This window comes from Vanessa cardui, chromosome 24, assembly GCF_905220365.1.
Source record: "Vanessa cardui chromosome 24, ilVanCard2.1, whole genome shotgun sequence".
In the NCBI taxonomy this organism is placed as follows: domain Eukaryota; kingdom Metazoa; phylum Arthropoda; class Insecta; order Lepidoptera; family Nymphalidae; genus Vanessa; species Vanessa cardui.
The window spans coordinates 2,824,179-2,850,362 of record NC_061146.1 but is presented as its reverse complement, the minus strand read 5'-3'; the positions used below and the strand labels follow the sequence as shown (position 1 = coordinate 2,850,362).

Below are 26,184 nucleotides of genomic sequence, written 5' to 3'. Positions count from 1 at the left end.
CCACAGACATTTTTAACTTTGCCGTCTCGTAAATTCAAATCGTTTATAAAAAATGCATTGGTGAAAAAGGCGTATTATTCGATACAAGATTTTGTAGATGATAAAAAAGCGTGGAATTAATACCTGTTGACTTCCACGCAGGATATATTAATTTAATAATTGTATTAACTAACATGACTGTATTTTTTTTAATGTTGAAAAAGAGTAACTACTGAGTTTCTTGCCGGTTCTTCTCGGTAGAATCTACTTTCCGAACCGGTGGTAGCTTCACTTAATTGTTAAATGACGATTCAAAAGTGCTTGTGGCTTTTACACACTACTACTACTACTACACTTGAATAAAGTATACTTTTATTTTGATTTTGATTTATTCAATTTGTTATCACTTGAGTAACATAACTCAAACTCTCTCCCGCAGTTCCTCAAGAAGATGCTGATGGATCGTCAGAACTCCATGTCATCCCTGTTTGCGATGGGCAACGAAGTGGCGGCAGGTTGCGACTCCGCTGAAAGAAAGGCCATAGAAAAGCAACTCAAAGGCCTCATGCTGCGCTTTGACAACCTCACTGGTAGTGCACAGCAGAGAATGTTAGACCTGGAACAAGCTATGAAGGTAGGAATTCGTATATAATGTATTCTTCTATCAGTACTAAACCTTTTTTTATAATTATTATAATTCGTGAATATAATTTTAAACTTAGGTTTTGTTGGACTAGACGTATATTTAAATATTAAATGAGACAAATTATTAATCGTTAAAATTAAGAATTGATAACATAACGTTTTAATTATGGCGAATTTATTAGGTGGCGAAACTCTTCCAAGAACAACTACAACCTCTGGTCGAATGGCTGGGCACCACAGAACGTAAAGTAAAGGCTTTGGAGCTCGTGCCCACTGATGAGGAGAAAATACAGCAGAAGATTAGGGAACACAAGGTTAGTTAATAAGTTTTTAATGTAAGATAGTAAATTTTCTGTCATTCTATATCAATCAGTCAATTTAAGCTTAACTTAAAGGATTTTTATGGTAATAGTTTCATTTATATGGTAGTAATAGGTGGTAGCTTCACTTAATTGTTAAATGACGATTCAAAAGTGCTTGTAAAAGCCCACTTGAATAAAGTATACTTTGATTTTGAATAACATGCATTACAAACACCGCAGAAACAGTCATATGTTTCAAATTTATGATATTGATGGCGTACCAATTTTCTACGATCACGAAATGTTGTTCTAAAATATGATTTATCTTTCAGCTTCTGCACGATGATATCATTACCAAGCAGCCACCGTTCAAGCAGCTAACTGAGACCGCTTCACAGCTGATGGGATTGGTGGGAGACGATGAAGCTACCGTCCTCGCTGATAGACTGCAAGCGGCTACTGATAGGTGAGCTTACAATATCAAACAACAACAGCCTGCAAATTCCCACTGCTGGGCTAAAGGCCGCCTCTCCCTTTGAGGAAAAATTTTTTTTTGGAACATATTCCACCACGCTGTTCCAATGCGGGTTGGTGGAATGCACATGTGGCAGAATTTCTATGAAATTTGTTACATGCAGGTTTCCTCACGATGTTTTCCTTCACCGCTGAGCACGAGATGAATAATAAAGACAAATTAAGCACATGAAACAGCGGTGCTTGCCTGGGTTTGAACCCGCAATAATCGGTTAAGACGCACGCGTTCTAATCATTGGGCCATCTCGACGGTCTCTCGGTGAGCTTAAATGACATCCAAATTCTTCATTAGCTATCTCGACTAGAATTGGAATGTACGGAAAGAAATGTATTTGCAAACTTATAAATACCATTTTCCTATTACATAGGTACCAAGCCCTCGTCGACCACAGTCTGAACATCGGTGAACTATTAGACAACTCCCGCAAGGGACTCAGACACTTGGTACTGACATACCAAGACTTGTCCGCCTGGATGGACGGCATGGAGCAGTACCTGGCCAAGAGGAAGATCCTGCCAGTTCACATGGAGAAACTCCTGAGGCAGATGGATGAACTGGCTGTAAGTACTTCGATAATTCATTCCAAATAATTTGTCATGTGCTTTTTCCAAGTACATAATTTGATATATTTATAAACGAAATAATATATCTTAAACGCTTTCCACAGGAAAAGACCGAAGAAATCGCATCCAAGCAAGAGGCTGTGGATAGCACGGTGGATTCGGGACTAGAGTTGATGAAGCACATCTCCGGTGACGAAGCTCTGCAGCTGAAAGACAAGCTGGATGCGCTGCAGCGGCGATATAACGAGCTCACCTCGCGAGGCGCTGACCTCCTGCGAGTGGCCTCAGAGACTCTGCCGCTAGTGCAGCAGCTCTACAACAGCCATGCCAAGTGAGTTCTCTTTAGCTTAGATTTTGTGTTTTGACATGTCTGTTTTACAATAACTCTATGGCAGAGTATCATATCATTCCATCACGGAACTACCTGCTAATGCCTTTGATTATCTTAACAGGTTAACCGATTGGATGTCAAGTGCGGAGACGTGCTTACAGTCAGTCGAACCTCGAGAAGAGGACATATTGAGATTGGAAGCAGAGCTGCAAGAATTTAGACCTGTCCTGGATAATATCAACCTCGTAGGACCTCAGCTTTGTCAGGTAATAATAGTCTTCATCGACCGATAAAACTTCACTGTCGATTTTTACATTAAATCTAAATATAGTTTGAAAGTTGACGTCCAATATTTGAATGAAAACTATTCGTAATATTCAAAATGATCGTTACTACTTTCCCAGATCTCCCCCGGCGAGGGCGCGACGCATGTGGAGGGCGTGGTGACGCGCGACAACCGGCGCTTCGACGCCATCGCGGAGCAGGTGCAGCGTAAGGCCGAGCGCCTGCTGCTCAACAAGAAGGTGAGTCCAGAATTAACCTACGATGAGTTTAGAGAGTAATACTCTCTATTTACAACGTTATTTCGGATTTATTATACCTGTCTTTGTATAGTTTATTTTAATATAATTACTGCTCTATAGTTTGTTCGCGTTAAGAATGCAGTGAGTTGTCATTGTTTACCGGCCTTACTCCGCCCCTTGACCAATCAAATCTTTTTTAACAGCAGGGTGAAGGTGTATGCATATTTGTGTTAAAATTCCAACAAATTATATTTGTTTTAAAGGCTAAGTGTAATGAATTTAAACATTAACGTACACATTAACGTAAAAAATTGAAAACAAGTCATTCATATTTTAATCACTACTAAAAGTGTCGTCGTTAGTATTTATAATAAAATAATTTTCTGCAGCGAGTTCCATAACATCTAAATCCCACATGACAATTTCTTCTTGTACGATGTGGTCGTACGATTGGTGTGGTATTATTTTTTTTTTTTGAATATCAGTTAATAATTAATTAAATCCTCAACCGTCACGTTCGAACTTATGTCTTTACTTATTCAATGTGAACTTGACTTTGTAATTTGAAAAGATTTGATTGGTCAAATGGGGCGGTAAACAATGACAACTCACTGCATTCTTAATGCGAACAGACCTATAGTTACTTTTTCTACATGACACGTTTAAATGGTTCGTAACCGTGCCCCGTCCGCAGCGCTCGCTGGAGGTGGTGGGCGACATGGAGGAGCTGGTGGAGTGGCTGCGCGCCACGGACGCGCGCCTGCGCGCCGCCGACCCGCCCGCCGCCGACGCGCCCGCCCTGCGCGCGCAACTCGCCGACCTGCGCCCGCTGGCCGACGACGTGGCGGCGCAGCGCGTGCGCGCGCGCGACCTGCTCAGCCAGGCCAAGAAGGTATGTCGCCTCGACCCACGAGATCGCCAAGTTTCCGACTCCGCAAAGTCAATGGATCCTTCTTGGGGCAAGGTATCCGTTTCTATAATAAAATTCCGCAGAAATTTTTAACTTTGCCGTTTAGTAAATTCAAATCGTTTGTTAAAAATACATTGGTAGAAAAAGCATACTATTCGATACAAGATTTTGTAGATGATAAAAAAGCGTGGAGTTAATACCTGTTGACTTCCAATCAGGATACATTAATTGAAATAATTGTATTTAATTAACATGACGTATTTTTTAAATGTTAAAAAAGAGTTCTTCTCGGTAGAATCTACTTTCCGAACCGGTGGTAGCTTCACTTAATTGTAAAATGACGATTCGAAAGTGCTTATAAAAGCCTACTTGAATAAAGTTTATTTTGATTTTGATTTTTTTGATACATCCGGAGACATGAGGGCGGAGTGACTATAACATGTGGCATCAGGTGCTGCGCGAGTGCCAGTCGAGCGAGGAGGCGGGCGCGGTGCGCGAGCGCAGCGACGAGCTGCGCGAGATGACGGAGGAGGTGGGCGCGCTGTGCGCCGCGCGCCTCGCCGCGCTCGACCAGGCGCTGCCGCTCGCCGAGCACTTCGCCGACACGCACAACGGGTACGCAGGCGGTCTAACTCTAAACAATATACATTGTGAACTTTATACACTAACTGCCAGTTATTAATGAGACTCCAATCTCTGTTATAAAATACGTCAGTGTCACACGCACAACGGGTACGCACTTAGTCTGACCTTAAACAGAGTAGATTGCGGAATTTATTTACTAACTTCTAGCCATTAATGAGACTCTATCTTTGTTATAAAAATGCACTGTTGTCTAAAAGTAAAATATTTATACCACAATAAATATGCAAAATATGACACTTTTACTCCTTCTTCATGCAGCACTTGTACTCGGCCACTAAATGAACTACATAACAAAGCCTTAAAGCCAAATAGTCTTACGCTCAGACAATAATAACATACTAAAATATGAATTATTACGACAGTCTATGCGCGTGGTTGGATGAGATGGAGAAGCAGGTCGGTGCGCTGGCGCTGCCTGCTCTCCGGCCCGATCACATCGCACAACAGCAAGATAAGAACGAGGTACTATACTACCAATAAACTACCAATATCTATCAATGACTTTAAGTAAGTCATGTTAACTACAAGAAGTGTGTTTGTTGAAGCTTAGCTCTAATTATATTTAATTCTATTAAATTCTAATATATTTTTTTACTCTATCAGATGCTGCAACAATCTATCGCCGGTCACAAACCACTAGTCGATAAGCTCATTAAGACCGGAGAAGCGTTGTCCAAGCTATGCGGGGAGGAGGACGCCGCTAAGGTTCAAGACATCGTGGAGAACGACTGCGATAGATACAATGCGCTCAAAGCTGAGCTCAGACAGAGACAACAGGAATTGGAACAGGTATGTGACAAGGACAGCATTACTAAAAAACAAATTTAACAACAACAACAGCCTGTAAATTCCCACTGCTGGGCTAAAGGTTTTGGAACATATTCCACCACGCTGTTCCAATGCGGGTTGGTGGAATACACATGTGGCAGAATTTCTATTAAATTTGTCACATGCAGGTTTCCTCACGATGTTTTCCTTCACCGCCGAGTACAAGATGAATTATAAAGACCAATTAAGCACATGAATCAGCGGTGCTTGCCTGGGTTTGAACCCGCAATCATCGGTTAAGATGCACGCGTTCTAACCACTGGGCCATCTCGACTCTAATTTCGAATTTAACAAAAAATATTTAAATTCTGTTTCACATAATTAATATAAGTGCCGCCTCTGTCGGTTTTAATTGCATGTCATCGGTCTGGTTCCCGCAGGCGCTGCAGGAGTCGGCCGTGTTCGCGGAGCGCCTGGAGGGCATGGTGCGCGCGCTGGCGGGCGCCGCTGACCAGCTGCAGCGCGCCGAGCCCGTCTCCGCTCACCCGCACAAGATACAGTACGTGCGCACAGCTGCCTTAACAAACAGATCATTATAAGCTCATTATATCATACGAAGTACTAAACAGATCACTATAAACTCATTATATCATACGGAGTAATATCGATAATAAAAAAAACAAAAGAGAGTCGGTGACATTCGGTTCCCGTTATTTAGTTAGTGCAGTGTTAGTGTAGTTTATATCTGTTCAAGAATCAAATTAATTATAAACAATGTCATACTTCAAATTATGTACATAAACCAAAGTGCAAATTACAAAGCTCAGTTAAAATGTTTTTTGGGGGATAATATTAATTCCATCTGATGTGATGATGTCATTAACCCCATTTTTTTACATAGGGACCAGATCGAAGAGAACAACGCTCTCATTGAGGATCTTGACAAGAGGCAGGAAGCCTACCGCGCGGTGCAACGAGCTGCTAGTGACGTTATGGCTAAAGCCAACAAGAGTGACCCGGCCGTACGTGATATCCGCAACAAACTGGACAAACTCACCAAGTTAGTAGCATCACTGGCTTACCGTAAAACAATTTAAAATACTATTCCATACATATATACTAATATAGTATACTTTTATCCACGACATATTCACACAACTTAATGATATTGCAGACTATGGGCCGAAGTACAAAAGGCTTCAGGCGAGCGCGGCCAATCGCTCGACAGCGCGCTGGAGATGGCTCGCAAATTCTGGGAGCAACTGGACACAGTAATGGCCGCATTAGGAGAACTGGCCGACGCGCTGGCAGCGCAACCGCCACCGGCAGCGCAACCACTCGCCATACAGGCGCAACAAGTCGCTCTACAGGAGATTCGGCACGAGATTGACCATACCAAGCCAGAGGTAAATTAATAATTCTTTACAAAACAAAGTAATTACCTAGTCGTTTAAAGTTTTAATGAACTTCAATAATCGGTTATATGTTTCTTCGTGTCTTATCTAGGTGGAGAAGGTCCGGAAAACTGGATCAACTCTGATGTCAATATGTGGAGAACCTGACAAGCCGGAGGTCAAGAAGCACATGGAGGATCTGGATAGTGCGTGGGACAACATCACCGCGCTGTACGCCAGGAGGGAGGAGAACCTCATCGATGCTATGGAAAAGGCTATGGAATTCCATGACACCTTACAGGTAATAAATTATGTAATAAAATGTTCTAACAAATCATACGCATCACTTCATTTGAATTAGTATATAAATAATTCCAAACGACAAATAATATGCGATGTCATAATTGTCTGCGTGGATTACGAAAGCGATTTTCGGTAACAATTTGTATCTTCTATCCACGGCGTACTTAGTATAGAATCTTGAAGTCTTATAGATTAATATCATTTCGGGTATTTTGCAGAATCTCCAAGAATTCCTCGACAAAGCTGAGGAGCGGTTCTCCCGCATGGGTCCGCTGGGCTCCGACATCGACGCCGTCAAGCGTCAAATCGCCCAACTTGCTTCCTTCAAACAGGAAGTTGACCCACACATGGTCAAAGTTGAGGCTCTCAACAGGTAAACTACCTTTCACTAAATGTAAAAAAATTAGTCCATTTATATATTCAGATTACGGTAAAATAAAATAATTTTATGGTGATGGAAATAACATGATCTAATTAATATAAAAAGAAGAAATATAAAAAGGCAATACTATGAAATATTTATCCTGTTTAAACCTTGATTAAATGTAGAAACCAAACCATTAAAAAAATCCTAATAGAATGGACTAAAACAGTAAATACCACCACCCTTAATTTGATATAATCGTCCGTTACCAAAGTAATTTTGAAACAGTTCTCCATATTAATCGTGTACTAATTTTTTATGTTCCTCCGCGCAACGAATCTTCTTGAGCAGGAGTTTGATGAGGCAAGAACTATTAATAACAAATTATGAGTGTTGCTTGTGTTCCGTTATCGTTATAAAGTAGCTGTAGTGAATGTCTGATATACGTAAAAAAATCGCACGGTTAGAATAACAAATATTCAATCAAAATTTATTATTATTATTTATTCGTTTTTCAAATTAGAAGTAGTACATAATTATAGCAGAAAATCATCAATCTATGAAAAAAATATTTTGTTGTTCTGACCGTACGAGGTTGTCTATTTCATTTTATATCGTAATATTTGTTTCGTTGTTTTTTTTGTGTTCGTTTCTCCTGACTCCTTTATTAACACTTATGTTTTTGTATGCTCTATGATTAAACTTCTCTACTCATGTACTTAATTGTTTCTTTGTTATTGTAAGATTTTATAACTTATATATTAAATAATAAATAATGCAACTTCTAAAATATATAAACGAAAATATAAAATATAAATAAACATCTGCATGTCTGCTTTGTAGACTAGTAAACAACATTATCTCTGAATGATAATATCAATGATGTCTATTCAATCATAATTTTCTTTCCAATCTCTCTTTAAGATTTCCATTTCTCTCTCTTTAATAATGTGCAATATAACCGTGACGTCTGCGCAGACAAGCGGCGGAGCTGACGGAGCGCACGTCGTCGGAGCAGGCGTCTGCCATCAAGCAGCCCCTTGGCGAGGTGAACACCCGCTGGGCGGCGCTGCTGCGCGGCATGGTGGAGCGTCAGCAGCAGCTGGAGCGAGCGCTTCTACGCCTGGGACAGCTGCAGCACGCGCTGCGTGACACTCTCGCCTGGATACAGCACACCAGCGACACGCTCGACACACTTAAACCGGTACGCAGACTATTTATAAAGGAATTGTCGACGAGTTGAACAACAACAACAATCAACAACAGCAGCCTGTAAATTCCCACTGCTGGGCTAAAGGCCTCCTCTCCCTTTAAGGAGAAGGTTTTGGAACATATTCCACCACGCTGTTCCAATGCGGGTTGGTGGAATACACATGTGGCAGAATTTCTATGAAATTTGTCACATGCAGGTTTCCTCACGATGTTTTCCTTCACCGCTGAGCACGAGACGAATTATAAAGACAAATTAAGCACATGAATCAGCGGTGCTTGCCTGGGTTTGAACCCGTAGTCATCGCTTAAGATGCACGCGTTCTAACCACTGGGCCATCTCGACTCAGTTGAGTTCATTTTTCATTCAGACGAGTTGAACAAGTACTGCTTTTTCATATGAACGGTCAAGTCTCCGATCAAAATTTGACGACCTCCATGGTGTAGTGGTGTGTACACCGGTTTTCATGGGTGCGCCACTCTGAGGTCCCAGGTTCGATTCCTGGCCGAGTCGATGTAGATTACCATTAGTTTTCTATGTTGTCTTGGGTCTGGGTGTTTGTGGTACCGTCGTTACTTCAGATTTCCATAACACAAGTGCTTCAGCTACTTACATTGGGATCACAGTAATGTATGTGATGTTGTCTCGTATTTATTTATAATATTTTGTGCATTGTGATAGGGATCGGTTGACGGCGTACCGCTCACACAATGACAGTTCGCACTATCGGAGTTAGATCGTGAAAATACTGAGTGTTATGTTTGCAGGTGGCGGGCGACCCTCAAATCCTGGAGGTGGAACTGGCTAAACTGAAGGTGTTAGTGAATGACATCGCCGCCCACCAGCCCAGCGTGGACTCGCTCAACGAGGCGGGAGCACAACTCGTGCAGCAGGGTACGGGTACGTGTGCGCACTGGGCTGCTTCTAACATCAGATGATAGCTGGAAATGGCATATGCATTCATTTTTTTTTTTTATGGTATAGGTTGGCGGACGAGCATATGGGCCACCTGATGGTAAGTGGTCACCATCACCCATAGACAATGACGCTGTGAGAAATATTAACTATTCCTTACATCGTCACTGCGCCACTAACCTTGGGAACTAAGATGTTATGTCCCTTGTGCCTGTAGTTACACTGGCTCACTCACCCTTCAAACCGGAACACAACAATACTGACTACTGTTATTTGGCGGTAGAATAACTGATGAGTGGGTGGTACCTACCCAGACGGGCTCGCACAAAGCCCTACCACCAAGTAAAATACCACCATATAAACAACGACCTAAAGTCTCAAGATTTTTTTTTGTAGAACACGCATTTGCCATTTCTACTATACTCTGTTCTAATTTCTTATCTATGGTATAATAATGATCTCTCTAAAATATATTTTTTTTAAGTTAAAATTGTAGTAGAATCATCTCAATGTTTTAAAATTTAAACTTTATATTGCGAGTCCCATTACTTTTTTTTTAAATGTATTTGAAATTCATATTTGAAATTTCATACTCCAAATTATAACTATTTAAATTCAACTAATATTGGTTAATCGTACTTATTAATGAGCCTTAATGCTTACGCTTTTGTGTTTGTTCAAATGTGACGTCACTTATATAATAATTATTTACAAATTACCTAATTACCATGAAAAACGGAAGAAGGTCATGAGATACATTTTTTGCTTATAACAATTCTCATGCAAATTAATATACTTAATATTTTTGTCTTAATTTAACAAAAAAAATATTATAAATTTCAATATCGCATTTTAAAAATAGAATCCGACGAAGCGGGTGAAACTGCAGAGAAACTGGCAACACTGAACAGAAAATGGCGGGAATTGCAACAGAAGGCAAGAGATCGCCAGGCGGAACTGGAGGACGCTTTGCGAGAAGCTCAGAGGTAAAATCTTCTACAAATATATGAAGCAATTAAATAGCAATTATATAATATATAAGACATTCAAATCAATCATACTATAACATTCAGTGATATTAAGTCTAATTACAAGTAATCGCTTTCACAATAGTTTCATAAAAATTAAATTAAATGACGTCTAATGGCGAATTCGTTTGTCTACAGCTTCAACGCAGAGATCGGGGATCTATTATCCTGGCTGTCGGAAGTGGACAGCGTGATCGCTGCCTCTAAGCCCGTAGGCGGTCTGCCTGAAACTGCTACTGAACAACTTGAACGGTTTATGGTGAGTGTTGTGTTTAATTTATTATAAAATCTACTGGATCACCCATGGTATTATTCATGTATTTTAGTTAAGCACGGAACGATATTTGTTTTTCAATAAATTCATTAATATCCAAACAAACACATACACATTTGGACGGGCATGTAAATGTTACTTGCATTGTTCTTTTTTTATTTATATATCAACTCAATTGAATATTGTATTTACTAGCAATTGTTGTCAAGTGAAACTTATCTTCAATCTTTCCTAATATTATAAATGTGAAAGTAAATGTCTGTCTGTCTGCCGCTCTGTAGCGACCAAACCAACGAACATGATTTAATGAAATTTGGTGTGAAGCAAACTTGAAGTTCAATTAAGGACATAGGCTTACTTTTTTGCCTAACAGATGACAAACATCCCGTAAAACGCGAGTTAATCCGCGGGTGACAACTAGTTTTTACAAGTTTTTTATTATTGCTGGCATGAACCATTTAATTATAATGAGTCGTGTATAGTAAGACACAAATTAGATGTAGCATCGGAAAATGCAATGGAATGAAAATAAAACCAATTACTGCCGATTTACACAACCAATAGAAATAGCTCCCTATCGCGCCATTCGACGCTATTCGTCGCTATAGATTCACGCGTCAGAGAAAACAAGTCCATGTAAATCGACGCGTCAAATTGACGAATATATTAAGTCATATGATATTACAAGTTATTACGTTTTTGCAAAGATCATATTCGCGTGAGAAATAAATATTGATAATTTGGGATAGCGTACTTAATTCGGATGTGATCGGTTTTACGAATTTTGCCGATGCGACATCTAAGTTGTGTCGTACTATAGTTAGTTTCACACGCTATAATTTTTCATTCACTCTACAGGAGGTATACAATGAGATAGAAGCAAACCGACCCAAGGTCGATGCGGTTCTGCAACAAGGTCAGGAGTACATCAAACGGCAAGCCAAGCCAAACCCAACATCACAGCTGCACCTCAACCTGACCAACCTCAAGTCCAGATGGGACAATGTTACCTCTAGGTAAGTTGTATTCACATTTATCTTAGTATAACTTTACTAAATTTGCTTTTATGAATCTTATTATTTAAAAAACCTGTATTAGAAAGTGAGTAGGGTCAACAACAAAATTATTTAATTTTTATATAAGTTTTTAAATTAACATGGTTATTTTTATTATTAAAGTTATTAATTTCGGGATATTTACCATGTTTTTTATTTTTGTTTGGTCGAGCTCGATATTTCGACATTGTCTACGAATGTCTTGTTCACGAGACAAGAGTCTCGTATCTCTCGTAGTCTCGTAAATATCCCGAAATTAATAACTTTAATAATAAAAATAACCATGTTAATTTAAAAACTTATATAAAAATTATTAAATCATATATTTTTGAAAATATATAAATAATAACTCAAATATTAAATATAATAATATTATTTCCATAGTAGTTCGAACTATAAGTGTACTTATGTATAATGTTCCTATTATAGAGCATCGGACAAGAAGATCAAGCTGGAGATTGCCCTCAAGGAAGCGACGGAGTTCCACGACGCCCTACAGGCATTCGTCGACTGGCTGACCAGCGCCGAGAAGAATTTGACATCTGCCAAACCCGTCTCCCGAGTCATGGAGACGCTACTGAGTGAGTAGTGTTGCCAGAATAGTTGATTAAATATAGTAAACATGCAAATTAGTTTAAATATGAAATAGGTCGATCGATGTAACTAATTTTGTATAAATTAATGTAAGTCGAGATGGCCCAGTGGTTAGAACGCGTGCATCTTACCCGATGATTGCGGGTTCAAACCCAGGCAAGCACCGCTGATTCATGTGCTTAATTTGTCTTTATAATTCATCTCGTGCTCAGCGGTGAAGGAAAACATCTCATAGAAATTCTGCCACATGTGTATTCCACCAACCCGCATTGGAACAGCGCGGTGGAATATGTTCCAAACCTTCTCCTCAAAGGGAGAGGAGGCATTTAGCCCAGCAGTGGGAATTTACAGGCTGTTGTTGTTGTTGATGTAACTAATCAATTGCAACTCGCCCCAGGCCAAGTGGAGGAGCACAAGGCGTTCCAGAAGGAGGTGTCGTCGCACCGCGAGAGCATGCTGCAGCTGGACAAGAAGGGCACCCACCTGAAGTACTTCAGCCAGAAGCAGGACGTGATCCTCATCAAGAATCTGCTGGTGTCCGTGCAGCACCGCTGGGAGCGCGTGGTGGCGCGCGCCGCCGAGCGCACGCGCGCGCTCGACCACGCGCTCAAGGAGGCCAGGGACTTCCACGACATGTGGTCAGTACCACTAGCATATATATACTTGGTGGTAGGCCTTTGTGCAAGCCTCACAGGAGGCACCCTTAGGACGCGCGTACTCTGAGCCCTGCAGTGGGCTCTCATCATCCGGCAGAGTCTTCTGTGACTTGCCACCCCGCCCGGTGACGCTGTAGAGGCCACTCTGGCCAAAAGTAACTGACCATACGAAAAAAAAAAAAAAAAAATTTGTAAGCCCGTCTGCCGCCAAATAACAGTACTCAGTATTGTTGTGTTCCGGTCTGATGGGTGAGTGAGCCAGTGTAACTACAGGCACAAGGGACATAACATCTTAGTTCCCAAGGTTGATGGCACATTGACGATGTAAGGAATAGTTAATATTTCTTCCAGCGTCATTGTGTATGGGCGATGGTGATCACTTACCATCAGGTGGTCCATATGCTCGTCCGCCAACCTATACCATAAAAAAAACATAAATCCCTCCCCCCCAACGACCCCCTCTTTTGAGGAACATTGTTCTGTTTTCCTCGAGTTTTGATTCTATATTTAAATGGAAATACAAGAGAAGGGTATGGTGTGATATACTAACGGAGCGATTTCGTTTAGGACAAACTTGATGAACTGGCTGAGCGAAACTGAGCAGCAGTTGGACCAACTCAACTCCGAAACGACCGTCAACGATCCTGAAAAGATTAAACTCAGGTAACTTTGATTTATAATTGTCAAACTCGTATTATAAAACTTAATATACTGATTAACATTAAAATCATCAATGTTTTCTCGGAAACATATCTCTATATAATATGCTAAAATATATGTCTCCTACTCGGGCCCCACGATACAGGTCTCCTTACGTGGGATCCAAAGATAATCAAAAATTTTAAAATTGCTAAAACCATAATGCACCTAAACCCATGGAAAACATTGTAATCGTTTAAGCTAAGTTTAAGAAGATTAATATTGTGCCATATGTTCTAATCTATTATGTAAGCATTGTGTTTTTTCAATAAAGTTTATTATGATTATTATTATTATTACTTTATCATAGACTCAACAAACATCGCGAGTTCCAAAAGGCACTAGCGGCCAAACAGCCGGTCTACGACCAGACGAGCAAGACCGGCAAGCAGCTTAAAGACAAGGCGCCCAAATCGGACGAGCCCGTACTGCGCAACATGTTATCCGACTTGAAGTCCAAGTGGACGACTGTGTGCTCCAAAGCAGTGGACAGGTAGGAAATTCGGTTCAACTTTTAAAATAATTTCCTATTGTAATTTAAAATGTCCGTCCTGATAGACAGGGATGTTTGTATTATGGCTCAAAAGTGAATTACTCGCCTTATAGTTATTTCGTTTTATCAAAGATGAAATAGGCATATTGAGATTTTTTGTACAATAATCTCTTCGAGATGTCTCAAGTAGAATCACTTTTCGCGTTCGTTTTGAATTTACTTTTGGAAGGCAGCGTCTAACCTGACTTATTTGCAAATGAGAACGAATATATTAGGTCATATGATATAACAACTTATTACGTTTGTGTAAAGATCATATTCGCGTGAGAAATAAATATTGATAATTTGGGATAGCGTACTCAATTCGGATGTGATCGGTTTTACGAATTTTGCCAATGCGACATCTTAAGTTGTGTTGTACTAAGTAAAAAGTAAAGTAAAGTAACAGCCTGTAAATTTCCCACTGGGATAAGGCCTCCTCTTCCATTAAGGAGAGGGCTTGGAACATATTCCACCACGCTGTTCGAATGCGGGTTGGTGGAATGCACATGTGGTAGAATTTCGATGAAATTAGACACATGCAGGTTTCCTAACGATGTTTTCCTTCACCGCCGAGCACGAGATGAATTATAAACACAAATTATGCACATATATAATTATAGTGGTGCTTGCCTGGGTTTGAACCCGAAATCATCGGTTAAGATGCACGAGTTATAACCACTGGGCCATCTCAGCTCTTGGGCCATCAGAGCTGAGTGTTGTACTATACCCTTCAAATTAAAACGGTTCAATGGCGAGTGTAATGAACTTAGAGTGATGTGTGTGGCGTGTACTGGCAGGCAGCGGCGGCTGGAGGAGGCGCTACTGTACTCGGGGCAGTTCGTGGAGGCGATGTGCGCGCTGCTGGAGTGGCTACAGCGCGTGCGCGCGCAGCTGGCCGCCGACGCGCCCGTGCACGGCGACCTGGACACCGTCATGGCGCTCATAGAGCAGCACAAGGTACGCAACCGCCCCCCCCACACACACACTTATTTAACTAAATCAAAATATACTTGTACGCACCCCCCCACACACACACTTATTTAACTAAATCAAAATATACTTGTACGCACCCGCCCCCACACACACACACACTTATTTAACTAAATCAAAATATACTTGTACGCACCCCCCCACACACACACTTATTTAACTAAATCAAAATATACTTGTACGCACCCCCCCCCCCCCACACACACTTATTTAACTAAATCAAAATATACTTGTACGCACCCGCCCCCACACACACACACACTTATTTAACTAAATCAAAATATACTTGTACGCACCCCCCCCCCCCACACACACTTATTTAACTAAATCAAAATATACTTGTACGCACCCGCCCCCACACACACACACACTTATTTAACTAAATCAAAATATACTTGTACGCACCCCCCCCCACACACACTTATTTAACTAAATCAAAATATACTTGTACGCACCCGCCCCCACACACACACACACTTATTTAACTAAATCAAAATATACTTGTACGCACCCCCCCCCCCCCCACACACACTTATTTAACTAAATCAAAATATACTTGTACGCACCCGCCCCCACACACACACACACTTATTTAACTAAATCAAAATATACTTGTACGCACCCCCCCACACACACACTTATTTAACTAAATCAAAATATACTTGTACGCACCCCCCCCCCCCCACACACACTTATTTAACTAAATCAAAATATACTTGTACGCACCCGCCCCCACACACACACACACTTATTTAACTAAATCAAAATATACTTGTACGCACCCCCCCCCCCCACACACACTTATTTAACTAAATCAAAATATACTTGTACGCACCCGCCCCCACACACACACACACTTATTTAACTAAATCAAAATATACTTGTACGCACCCCCCCCCACACACACTTATTTAACTAAATCAAAATATACTTGTACGCACCCGCCCCCACACACACACACACTTATTTAACTAAATCAAAATATACTTGTACGCACCCCCCCCCCCCACACACACTTATTTAACTAAATCAAAATATACTTGTACGCACCCGCCCCCACACACACACACACTTATTTAACTAAATCAAAATATACTTGTACGCACCCCCCCCCCACACACACACACACTTATTTAACTAAATCAAAATAGACTTGTACGCACCCCCCCCCCCCCTCACACACACACACACTTATTTAACTAAATCAAAATATACTTGTATTAATATATCCTGCCTGGAAGTCAACAGGTATTAATTCCACGTTTTTTTATCATCTACAAAATCTTGTATCGAATAATACGCCTTTTTTACCAATGTATTTTTTATAAACGATTTGAATTTACGAGACGGCAAAGTTAAAAATATTTATTAACAAAAGAAAAAAGTAAAAGAAAAGAGTATATTAACAATCTTTAGACGTCCTACTGATGAACTAAGGCCTCCTCATACTCTAAGGGAAAGGATGCTTTTCCAATGCGGATTGGTGACTCCATTAGAAATTAGATGTACACAATTTTTTTTCTCGTGGTGTTTTTTTTTTTAAATCGAGCATGAGATGAATAAATAAAGCCGCAGTCATCAACTACACAAAATACATATACGTACATTGTAAACACGGAGCCATCTCGCCGCGCATGTGAAAATATACCACACCTTTTTTAACTATTTTTTTTTTACAAATATTTTATACTAAGACTAGTCTAAATCTGAATAATTATATAAAAATATAATTACTCTAGCTTAATTTTATATCGTGAAATAAGCTTACACCTTTTGAGTTTTGCAGTAATTAAAGCAGATCAAATAATTATGCAATACGTAATAAATGACATAATTTCCAGCAATTCGAAGAAGATCTACACTCTCGCGAGCAACAAATGCAATCCGTCCTCAAGACCGGGCGAGATCTTGAAGCTACTGTGAGTAGATAAATATGTATATCTATTTATAAACGAACTACAACGCAAGCAATTAAATATATATTTATAATATTTATTTTTATTTAAATTTAATTTATGTATTTTTTGTGTTCCAGGTTCCACTAGAAGATGCTTCCAACATCAAACAGCAGTGCAATGAACTGAAACAAGCGTGGGACGCCGTACAAAGCCTCAGCGAAACGAAGGCGAGCAAGCTGGAGGGAGCGTTGAAAGAGGTAAGAACAACATACAAAAGTATTTCTTTGGCAAATCGTCTTAATTAATTACTTTATTGGGGCAGAACGTCATATATTTAATCAGGAGTAGCTTGTTCACCCAGTAATTATTATAAAAAAAAATTGGCTGCCTGTAAAGTCGGTATACGGGCGAAAGTTTTACGTGACAACGACTTTGAGTGGTAAAATAATTTTAATGTGAATATTCATTCGTATAGTAGGAAGAAGGATGAAATAATAGTAACAATTTAAAACATTTATTTATACAAAGAATTATATTTAAAACATTAATTAAGGGACGCGTGCCTTTCACTATTATTTATTATTTATGTCTGTCTCTCTCGCTCTTAGGCGGGCTAACCATGCCCGAGTGGAAGGGACGCGTGCCTCTCACTCGCTCTCGTTGTGAGCGCATAACGTGAGCGGAGCGTAACGCAGTTTCTTGAAGTGTCACCCGGCAAACCAATTTATAAGACGTTGTCACGTCAAAATTAAAATTTATCACACTCAATACTCGGTACAATCATTAGAATTATTAGTTCCAAAGTATGTTCCCATGTAATATAGTCATGAATTAATCTTTCACTGTCCTAGGCCGAACGCCTGCACAAATCCGTGAATATGCTTCTGGAGTGGCTGTCGGACGCGGAGACGAAGCTGCGCTTCTCGGGGCAGCTGCCCGAGGGCGAGCAGGAGACGCAGCAGCAGCTGCTGGAGCACGAGCGGTTCGCGCGCGAGCTCGCCGACAAGCTGCGCGACAAGGACGACACCATCGCGCTCGCTCACTCCATCCTCGCCAAGGCGCACCCCGACGCCGTCACCGTCATCAAGCACTGGATTACGATCATACAGAGCCGATGGGACGAGGTCAGACATTTTTATTTACTATATGTATTTTCTTCTCTATTCAGTGAGAGAATCGATTACTTGCTATATACATCACTTGATAAGGAAACGACCAACAATTTCATTTACATATATATGTTTAGACAAGGATATTTATTGTTATGATTATGATTGGTGGTAGTATATGATGAGTGTGTGATCCTGACGGGCAGGCACAACGTCCCACCAAGTTAAGTAATTTTTATAATGTATTAAAATTGTTATATTTCAATGTTAGATAACAGATTAAAAAAAGTGTCATCATTACATAGCATAAAGTCTATTACCACTGTCTGCCCCTATGTATGCTTAGATGTTTTTTCAAAATCAATTTACGCAACGGATTTTGATGCGGTTTTTTTATTAGAGTGATTCTAGGGGAATATTTTTGTATATTGGACAATATAGTAAAGAAACAAGAAAAAAACTTTACTATATTTAGTATCAGTATTGAACCCGTGCGAAGGCGGAGCGAGTTGCTTGTTCATTCATAATGATCATATATATAATTAAACGAATCAGAAACCTTGAAATATCGAATCGATACATTAAAAGATTGCAAAAAAATTTATTGATAAAATGTCTTAACCTTAATCACGATATCTTATCTTAATGATATGAAATTTAATACAAGTTCTTATTTACAAAAATCAAATATTCGGGCGTCTTATTGTATTATATAAAGTGCTAAAGTTTAAATAATAGTTGTTAAAAATGAGCACAAACTCGCCGAGTGAACCGAGAAAGTTAACAGTGTCAGTGTTGCCAGTTCTAAGAATATTTAGTAAAGTTTCAGCGGGGCAGGTGATTGATTTTATTAATTGGATATTAAGCCCAAGTTGGTATGAGACAAAATATATTTATGCGAGACTTATTCTATTTATTTTTTTGTTGAAATATTAGGAAACTTTAATTAAACAATCGTATGCTTTGAGGTTACTGGTTTTAGAGTCTGGGTTGGTGTTACCCACATAGCAGTTGTAAGACAAATAAACTGTTTTTCGATGCAACAGCGCTTACAGTTTTATAATTTGTCACCCTGAAATATATAATATTGTTATTACTTATAACAAATAAAAACGATTTTTATATCAGTATTAATATTCCAAGTTTCGTTTTACATTATATTAACATTATAATAGTTTCATATATTCTTTCTTAATTTCGGCTTCAAGAAAAGACTATTACTATAAAAATATATATTAATAAGTTTATTTTTTTCTTTCTGATAATATAATATATAAAATTATGAACTTTCTACTCATAATAAACGTGTAGGAAAATACTAAAAACTAGGTTCTATATATATGTATTTAATTGTCCTAATCTGTCTCAGGTATGGCAATGGGCGATGCAACGCGGTAGCAAACTGGAGACACACCTGCAGAGCCTGAAAGACCTCGATCTGGTTCTGGAAGAGCTGCTGCAATGGCTCTGCGGACTCGAGACTACGCTTATTGGTAAAATAACATGAATATTAGTAAACATTATTATTATATTTTGTTTGTATCGTATGCTTGTAGTTTTATTATTGTTTACTTTGATATTGGCAATTTTAATATTAAATTCGTTGACCTCCGTGGTCGACTGGTGTGTACACCGGTTTTCATTGGTACGCCATTCCTTGGACCCGGGTTCGTTTCCCGGCCGAGTTGATGTAGATTATCATTAGTTTTCTATGTTGTCTTGGGTTTGTTGTGCCGTCGTTACTTATGATTTTCTATAACACAAGTGCTTTGGCTACTTACATCGATAAGTGTAATGTATGTGATGTTGTCTCATATTTATTTATATTTATTTAGCCTTGGAAGCCGAACCTCTGCCCGAATCGATCGAATTGCTGGAAGGCCAGATTGAAGACCACAAGGACTTGATGGAACACACTCAAAAGCGCCAGAACGAAGTCGACAGGGTCTGCAAAGCTTACCAAGTAGGTTTTTGACATAACTAAAAGAAATAACTCCAATATTGTCTACAAGTATTTGACAAAAATATCAGCCTGAATTTTGAGCTATAGCCGAAGAACTACAATAGTTTTAAAAAAAAATTCTACAGTAAATCCTTATTATTGTAAATTTAAAAAGAAACATAAAAACATGTAAACCAAGCCCATTTAAACCTCCTGCATATATCCTTATTATGTTCTATGTCCTTTTTCAATACGATGTTAACGATTATGTCAATATAGTTTTTTTTAACACCTTAGAACATAATAATAAAATAACCTCTATAATACAAATTTTTTTTAATAGGTCAAGAGTCAAAGTCAGGGTCGTGAATCGACACCGCGTAAAGTTTCAGCTAAAACAGCGATTAAAGGAACGCCCAGGTATGTAATAGATGTTGTTTTTTTGTTTAAACTCTTGCACTATGTGAATAGCTTAAGAATGGAAAATTTTGGCATCAAAGTTCATAAAGCGACACGAATTATTTCAAAGTAAAATTAACCTTATTCAAGGTAGATTTTTTGTAATGGCAAGAATCTCATTACCCTTATTCAGTAATTAAGTAACTCTGAAATAAATTCTGCTAAAATCGCCAAATTATTTTCAATGAATTAATCAAAATTACAGAAATTTATGTAGTTCAGAGCAATAATTGTCAAATTAAGTCACATCGTGCAAGAAAGACAATCATATTCTTTATTTCACTGTTTTGTTCTTCTTGTTAATAGCAATATTTTCTTTACTTATAATTTTTCCATCACATTTGTGTTTGTTATTCAAAAATTGTGTTGTATTTAATTTTTATACCACACCGCCATTTCACATTGAGTTTAGCATTATCTGTGCTCTAAAGCAAAAATCACGCTTTCTTATTTCGTTTTATTTCACCCGTCGCCGCCATCTTGTGACGTCATTGCATGATGTGAATGTTGCCACAGTCGCGGATCGCAACACGACCTTCATAGAGAGAGATCAGTATCGCCAGATTATTATGGCAGTAGGCGTTACAGGTTTGTTTGGATATATTTTTTTTTTCATTTAAACTCATTTAATTTTAATTTTTTTTTGTGATTGTCTTATTATATGTATCTCGAAATTGGATTATTAATATTAATGTTGGGAATATATTAATGAGTAATCATGGTAACCAAACCATAAAAAGGTCAAAAATAATCATTATTAATACATTTACAAGTTAATACATAAATACATTACTACCATCAATAAGCTTTCCATGTTAATCTATATATTTAAATGCAGTACTAAGAGCGCAATGTATATTAGATTTTATTATAAATGTCAAAAGCCAGTCAAGTTAAATACAGATTATATAATTTTCGAAAGTTAGTCCAACAATTTGCACACTATTTATCACCTCTATACTTACAAATCTCTAAATACGCATAACTCTTACATTGCTCTCTTCGTACGCAATAACAAAACTAGCTTCATCTCGCTCTAACATATGTAAATGTGGCTTTCTGTCTCGTCCTCTATGTCACGCTTGGCGACGGCAGGTCCAGGATACACAGTCGAAGTAGGCGAGGAAGGTTTGATGTGGTTTTTATTCTAGGATTGTCTATGGGTTGATATTTTGTATAGAGAATATTTATTAAAATTTTTTAGTCATTTGTAATTGTATATATATTACAAAATATAAGTTATATAATTATTTTCTATACATTATAGTTTGATTGTATGTTTTATTAGCTTTTGGGTTTTAAATATTTAAACACTTAGTTAGTTCTGTAGAATTGTGTTTGTTATTACTTGGTACGTGCATGCGCCCTTTTGTTTTAGTTATTCTTTATAATAATTCGTTAAACCATTATTTTGACTGTTTTTATTTTGTCAATATTTTAAAAATTGATATTCTGGACCGTTTAACAATAAGCTTCCACTTAATGACGTCATTATATTTATATTCGTCCTAATTATTAACTGAAATAATTACCATAATAGTCCTCGTGTCTATTCATCCTTTCTCAAATCATCAATATGAAATAATTGTTCATTTATTTTTATTAATATATGAGTATATATATGTTTATATATATTACTAATGTAAATCATTATAACAATGATGGCTTCTCAACTAACCCCACACACGCTGCTGTCTATTAACAACTTATAAAGAAGGGTATGTATGTTATTAGTTGCACTAATATCTAGATAATTATACACTAAGTCACGGTTCATAACCTGTAGCTGGAGAGAGACGGCGGTAAGAATCTTCCAGAATCTTCCGAAACCTTCTAGAACTTTTCTTTGCAATATCCTATCCCTTTGACTCATCATTTTTATTACGATCATAATTCAAAATGTTATTATTATTATTCAATAAACTGGGACAACTTAAAGAAATGACATGACAATAACAACAGTATAGCCAGATTTGATTTGGTTTAAATTAATTGTCAATCATATAAATGTCTTGTCAATACCATTAAATTGATGTAACTTATTTTTAATATTACTAGTCCCATTCACTTATTTCTCTTATTTGTTATTTCTAAAATTCAAACAAGACTTTCCTCATCGTTCCATTAAATCAATTTCCTCCCTCATTTCTTCTTTCTCCTCAACTATTTAACACCAGTACAAAACTACCGCTGTCACTAACACCTACGTGATTACTAACTTCAAGCGCACCAGTAACTAACAACAGGCAAGGTATGGGTACTTTAGTGTTATTAGCGTGTGCTCATATAACTGTGTGCTTTAGTCGCCTGAGTCCCGGACGTGACTCCCCCGACCGCAACCTGCCGCATTACGGACCGAGGTTCCCGCCTAAAGGAAGGTAAGGCTAACTATCATCAGACTGTAAAACGTCTGCCACATTTACGCGACGGAAATCGTATGTCTCTACGCAGCATATACTTTCATATCTCGTATCAAATCAATCAAATGTCAAATCGAAAGCTTTCTTTTTAATTCACTTTTTCATCTGACAATATTGTTCTCATGCTAATAAGAAATATTTGAAGGTTAATGTCTTTTAATTTTTCGTTACGTTAATTTTAATCTACAGTCGTTTTCTTAAATTAAAGTAGTTTTTGTTTTAGATTAAGTTAGTAATTTTTATTAGTTTTTATGTACTACTGTATTATGTATATGTACTCATTCCTTCTTCTCTTGTCGAATGTTTGGTAAGGATTCGTTTAACAGGTTTTTGTAAACCTAATATACGCATTGTGTAAGTATTTATTTTAAATGAAACTTAGTCATTCTTTCAAACAGTACTAGAGGTATGACACAACTAGTTATTTCAACAAAATTGTGTTATGACTTATACAGTCTGCTTATTTATATGATATTATTAATGTTTGTTGCTGTAAACGAAGTGTATATATTGCTAGTAATTTTTGTTTGAAATCAGCATGAGTTTACGCTTGAAAATAATAAAAGTTCCTTGTTTTTTTTATTTGTTGCAACATTGTGTTTTTACCGTGTAAAATAATATTTCATACTGTTACGCAGTTTCCAAATCGTAATTAATCAATATTTCTTATACTCATTTTTTAATAGTCTTATAACTTTCTAATAATTTTAGTGTTTTAATTTTCGATATAGATCATTCAAAGTACATATTACTATCAGGAAATAGACCTAAAAAATTTTTATGTAATTTCGAGACAGCAATATTAAAACTAGCCTCATATCCAACAGCAAAGGCGCAGAACCGGAGTTCAGGTCACCTCGTGTGAAACAACTCTGGGACAAATGGCGCACCGTGTGGCTTCTCGCGTGGGAGAGACAGAGAAGACTGCACGAGCGTCTCGCTCACTTGCGCGAACTTCAGCGCGTATCCAACTTCAGCTGGGACGACTGGAGAAAGAGGGTGAGATTTCCAAATATAAATTTTCTATTAACACTTGATTTTAAAAGATATGTCATGTCAACTTTTTTATTTTAACCAAGATTTAAATAGTTGATTAAAATATTCATATTTTTAATGAAAATCCTTTACTTAACCTTAACCTACCCTAGGTATCTCATTCGTGACGTAATTGTAAATATTAAGTAAATCATCGATCAACCGATTAATCTGATCAGTGTGAAAATAACATAACTGACGAATGTTCCTTCAATTATATAATGTCCGATGACGTATCTGATGACAACGTTTGTCTCACAGTTCCTTAAGTTCATGAACCACAAGAAGTCCCGTCTCACGGACCTGTTCCGCAAGATGGACAAGGACAACAACGGCTTTATACAGAGAAACGAATTCATCGACGGAATCATCAACACCAGTGAGTATAAAACAAGAATTGTATAAAACAACGTCCCGGCTTCGCACGGGTGCAATGGTATCATCACAGTGGAAATTTCTAAAATTATCATTGTTTCTTTAATAAATTGTCTATGGTTTTTATATGTAATAACATACAAAAGCCCTTCTTATCTAATCACTCAATGTATTAAAAAAAACCGCGTCAAAATCCGATGGGTAGTTTTAAATATTTAAGCATACAAAGGATATGGGGACAGAGAAAGCGACACTGTTGTACTGACTGTATTATGTAGTTATAGTATGTAGTTTTCTTTACCATAAATACATAATAGTAAATAATTTATAATCTTTCACCAATCAGGATTATATCAACACAGCAGATGTTTTTAGCATATATTCGTTACAGAATTCGACACATCTCGCCTCGAAATGGGCGCCGTAGCCGACCTGTTTGACAGAAACGGCAGCGGCCTCATCGACTGGGAAGAATTCATAGCCGCTCTCAGACCTGACTGGGTAAGTGTACTTAGATTTGGGCACTATATAGTGTTTTGTTTCATACTCAAGTATATACTTGAGTATGAAACTATATTGTAGGCAATATCAATAAAATGAAAAACATTATTCAATATTTTGGACGAAACATTCAAATAATACACATGTGGCAGAATATCGATCAAATTAGTCACATACAGGTTTCCTCGCGATGTTTTCCTTCACAGCCGAGCACGAGATTAATTGTAAACACAAATTAAGCACATGAATATTCAGTGGTGTTTGCACGGGTTTGAACCCGAAATCACCGGTTAAGATGCACGCGTTGTCACGACTGGCCCATCTCGGCATTATATCATGAATATGGAAAATTTATCTTTTAGATTAAATTGCCTAATAACAAACATAGCAACCAACTTAGTTACTACATAACAGGTATACATATTTTCCAACGGAAAAGTAATCCTTATATTCCTTAAATGTTGTAGTAAATTTTCCTAAATATGGTTCAAAATATGTCCCTTTTCGGTTTTAAAACATGTTTCGATTTGTAGGTTGAAAGACGCGGTCCGCCCACCGACGCAGACAAGATACACGATGAAGTGAAGCGGCTCGTTATGCTGTGTACTTGCAGACAGAAATTCAGGGTATTCCAAGTCGGAGAGGGCAAATACAGGGTGAGTGAATTTATCATCGGTATGAAGCATGTTACGCTATATAATTACTTATATGTCATACTTTAATGGCAAAAAATACTAGATAAATTAATATCGACACTACAAAATTTACCTATTGTAATAGGTACTGTATCAAGTAATTTAAGCTTTATATTTTATTGTACACCAAACAGGCATACAATTTTGGCGACCTTATCGCTGCATAGCGATCTCTTCCAGGCAAGCAACGGATTTAATTCGGGTTATAAAATGAAACCTCATTTCTCTTGTATCAGTTCGGCGACTCCCAGAAACTCCGCTTGGTGCGAATCCTGCGTTCCACCGTGATGGTGCGCGTGGGAGGTGGTTGGGTCGCGCTCGACGAGTTCCTCGTCAAGAACGATCCTTGCCGAGGTAGGTGCTCGACTGTACACTCACACAGACACAAAAACACAGACTCACATACTCACACAAATACACACGTTCATACATTAAAATCGTTTACGCCACACATAGGTACAGTTACATAGAAACTAACAATGAAATATCCGATAATATTACTATTTATATATTATGTATATAATTAAATAC

The 26,184-nt window shown here is 38.2% G+C and overlaps 1 protein-coding gene across 25 annotated transcripts in view; it reads left to right on the top strand.

Moving 5' to 3' along the window:
• LOC124540331 (microtubule-actin cross-linking factor 1) overlaps nucleotides 1-26,184 on the top strand; it is a 297,681-nt gene that overhangs the window by 260,362 nt on the left and 11,135 nt on the right. For 18 of the 25 annotated variants that reach the window (XM_047117836.1, XM_047117846.1, XM_047117832.1 and 15 more), the window contains 41 exons: nucleotides 419-613; nucleotides 807-938; nucleotides 1,259-1,392; nucleotides 1,829-2,021; nucleotides 2,129-2,355; nucleotides 2,477-2,621; nucleotides 2,760-2,879; nucleotides 3,574-3,771; nucleotides 4,241-4,404; nucleotides 4,797-4,896; nucleotides 5,038-5,223; nucleotides 5,643-5,761; nucleotides 6,104-6,262; nucleotides 6,377-6,608; nucleotides 6,709-6,897; nucleotides 7,118-7,272; nucleotides 7,615-7,626; nucleotides 8,242-8,467; nucleotides 9,241-9,373; nucleotides 10,251-10,374; nucleotides 10,555-10,675; nucleotides 11,549-11,706; nucleotides 12,175-12,326; nucleotides 12,737-12,977; nucleotides 13,563-13,658; nucleotides 14,005-14,187; nucleotides 15,027-15,186; nucleotides 17,061-17,138; nucleotides 17,255-17,374; nucleotides 17,969-18,241; nucleotides 19,596-19,719; nucleotides 20,062-20,189; nucleotides 20,512-20,588; nucleotides 21,144-21,215; nucleotides 21,723-21,755; nucleotides 22,931-23,005; nucleotides 23,875-24,046; nucleotides 24,344-24,461; nucleotides 24,849-24,958; nucleotides 25,492-25,614; nucleotides 25,890-26,007. In XM_047117836.1, the coding sequence (XP_046973792.1) occupies nucleotides 419-613; nucleotides 807-938; nucleotides 1,259-1,392; nucleotides 1,829-2,021; nucleotides 2,129-2,355; nucleotides 2,477-2,621; nucleotides 2,760-2,879; nucleotides 3,574-3,771; nucleotides 4,241-4,404; nucleotides 4,797-4,896; nucleotides 5,038-5,223; nucleotides 5,643-5,761; nucleotides 6,104-6,262; nucleotides 6,377-6,608; nucleotides 6,709-6,897; nucleotides 7,118-7,272; nucleotides 7,615-7,626; nucleotides 8,242-8,467; nucleotides 9,241-9,373; nucleotides 10,251-10,374; nucleotides 10,555-10,675; nucleotides 11,549-11,706; nucleotides 12,175-12,326; nucleotides 12,737-12,977; nucleotides 13,563-13,658; nucleotides 14,005-14,187; nucleotides 15,027-15,186; nucleotides 17,061-17,138; nucleotides 17,255-17,374; nucleotides 17,969-18,241; nucleotides 19,596-19,719; nucleotides 20,062-20,189; nucleotides 20,512-20,588; nucleotides 21,144-21,215; nucleotides 21,723-21,755; nucleotides 22,931-23,005; nucleotides 23,875-24,046; nucleotides 24,344-24,461; nucleotides 24,849-24,958; nucleotides 25,492-25,614; nucleotides 25,890-26,007 (5,875 nt within the window). The remainder of the gene's footprint in view (nucleotides 1-418; nucleotides 614-806; nucleotides 939-1,258; nucleotides 1,393-1,828; nucleotides 2,022-2,128; nucleotides 2,356-2,476; nucleotides 2,622-2,759; nucleotides 2,880-3,573; nucleotides 3,772-4,240; nucleotides 4,405-4,796; nucleotides 4,897-5,037; nucleotides 5,224-5,642; nucleotides 5,762-6,103; nucleotides 6,263-6,376; nucleotides 6,609-6,708; nucleotides 6,898-7,117; nucleotides 7,273-7,614; nucleotides 7,627-8,241; nucleotides 8,468-9,240; nucleotides 9,374-10,250; nucleotides 10,375-10,554; nucleotides 10,676-11,548; nucleotides 11,707-12,174; nucleotides 12,327-12,736; nucleotides 12,978-13,562; nucleotides 13,659-14,004; nucleotides 14,188-15,026; nucleotides 15,187-17,060; nucleotides 17,139-17,254; nucleotides 17,375-17,968; nucleotides 18,242-19,595; nucleotides 19,720-20,061; nucleotides 20,190-20,511; nucleotides 20,589-21,143; nucleotides 21,216-21,722; nucleotides 21,756-22,930; nucleotides 23,006-23,874; nucleotides 24,047-24,343; nucleotides 24,462-24,848; nucleotides 24,959-25,491; nucleotides 25,615-25,889; nucleotides 26,008-26,184) is intronic. The other 7 variants (XM_047117847.1, XM_047117848.1, XM_047117825.1 and 4 more) reach the window with 5 other exon arrangements.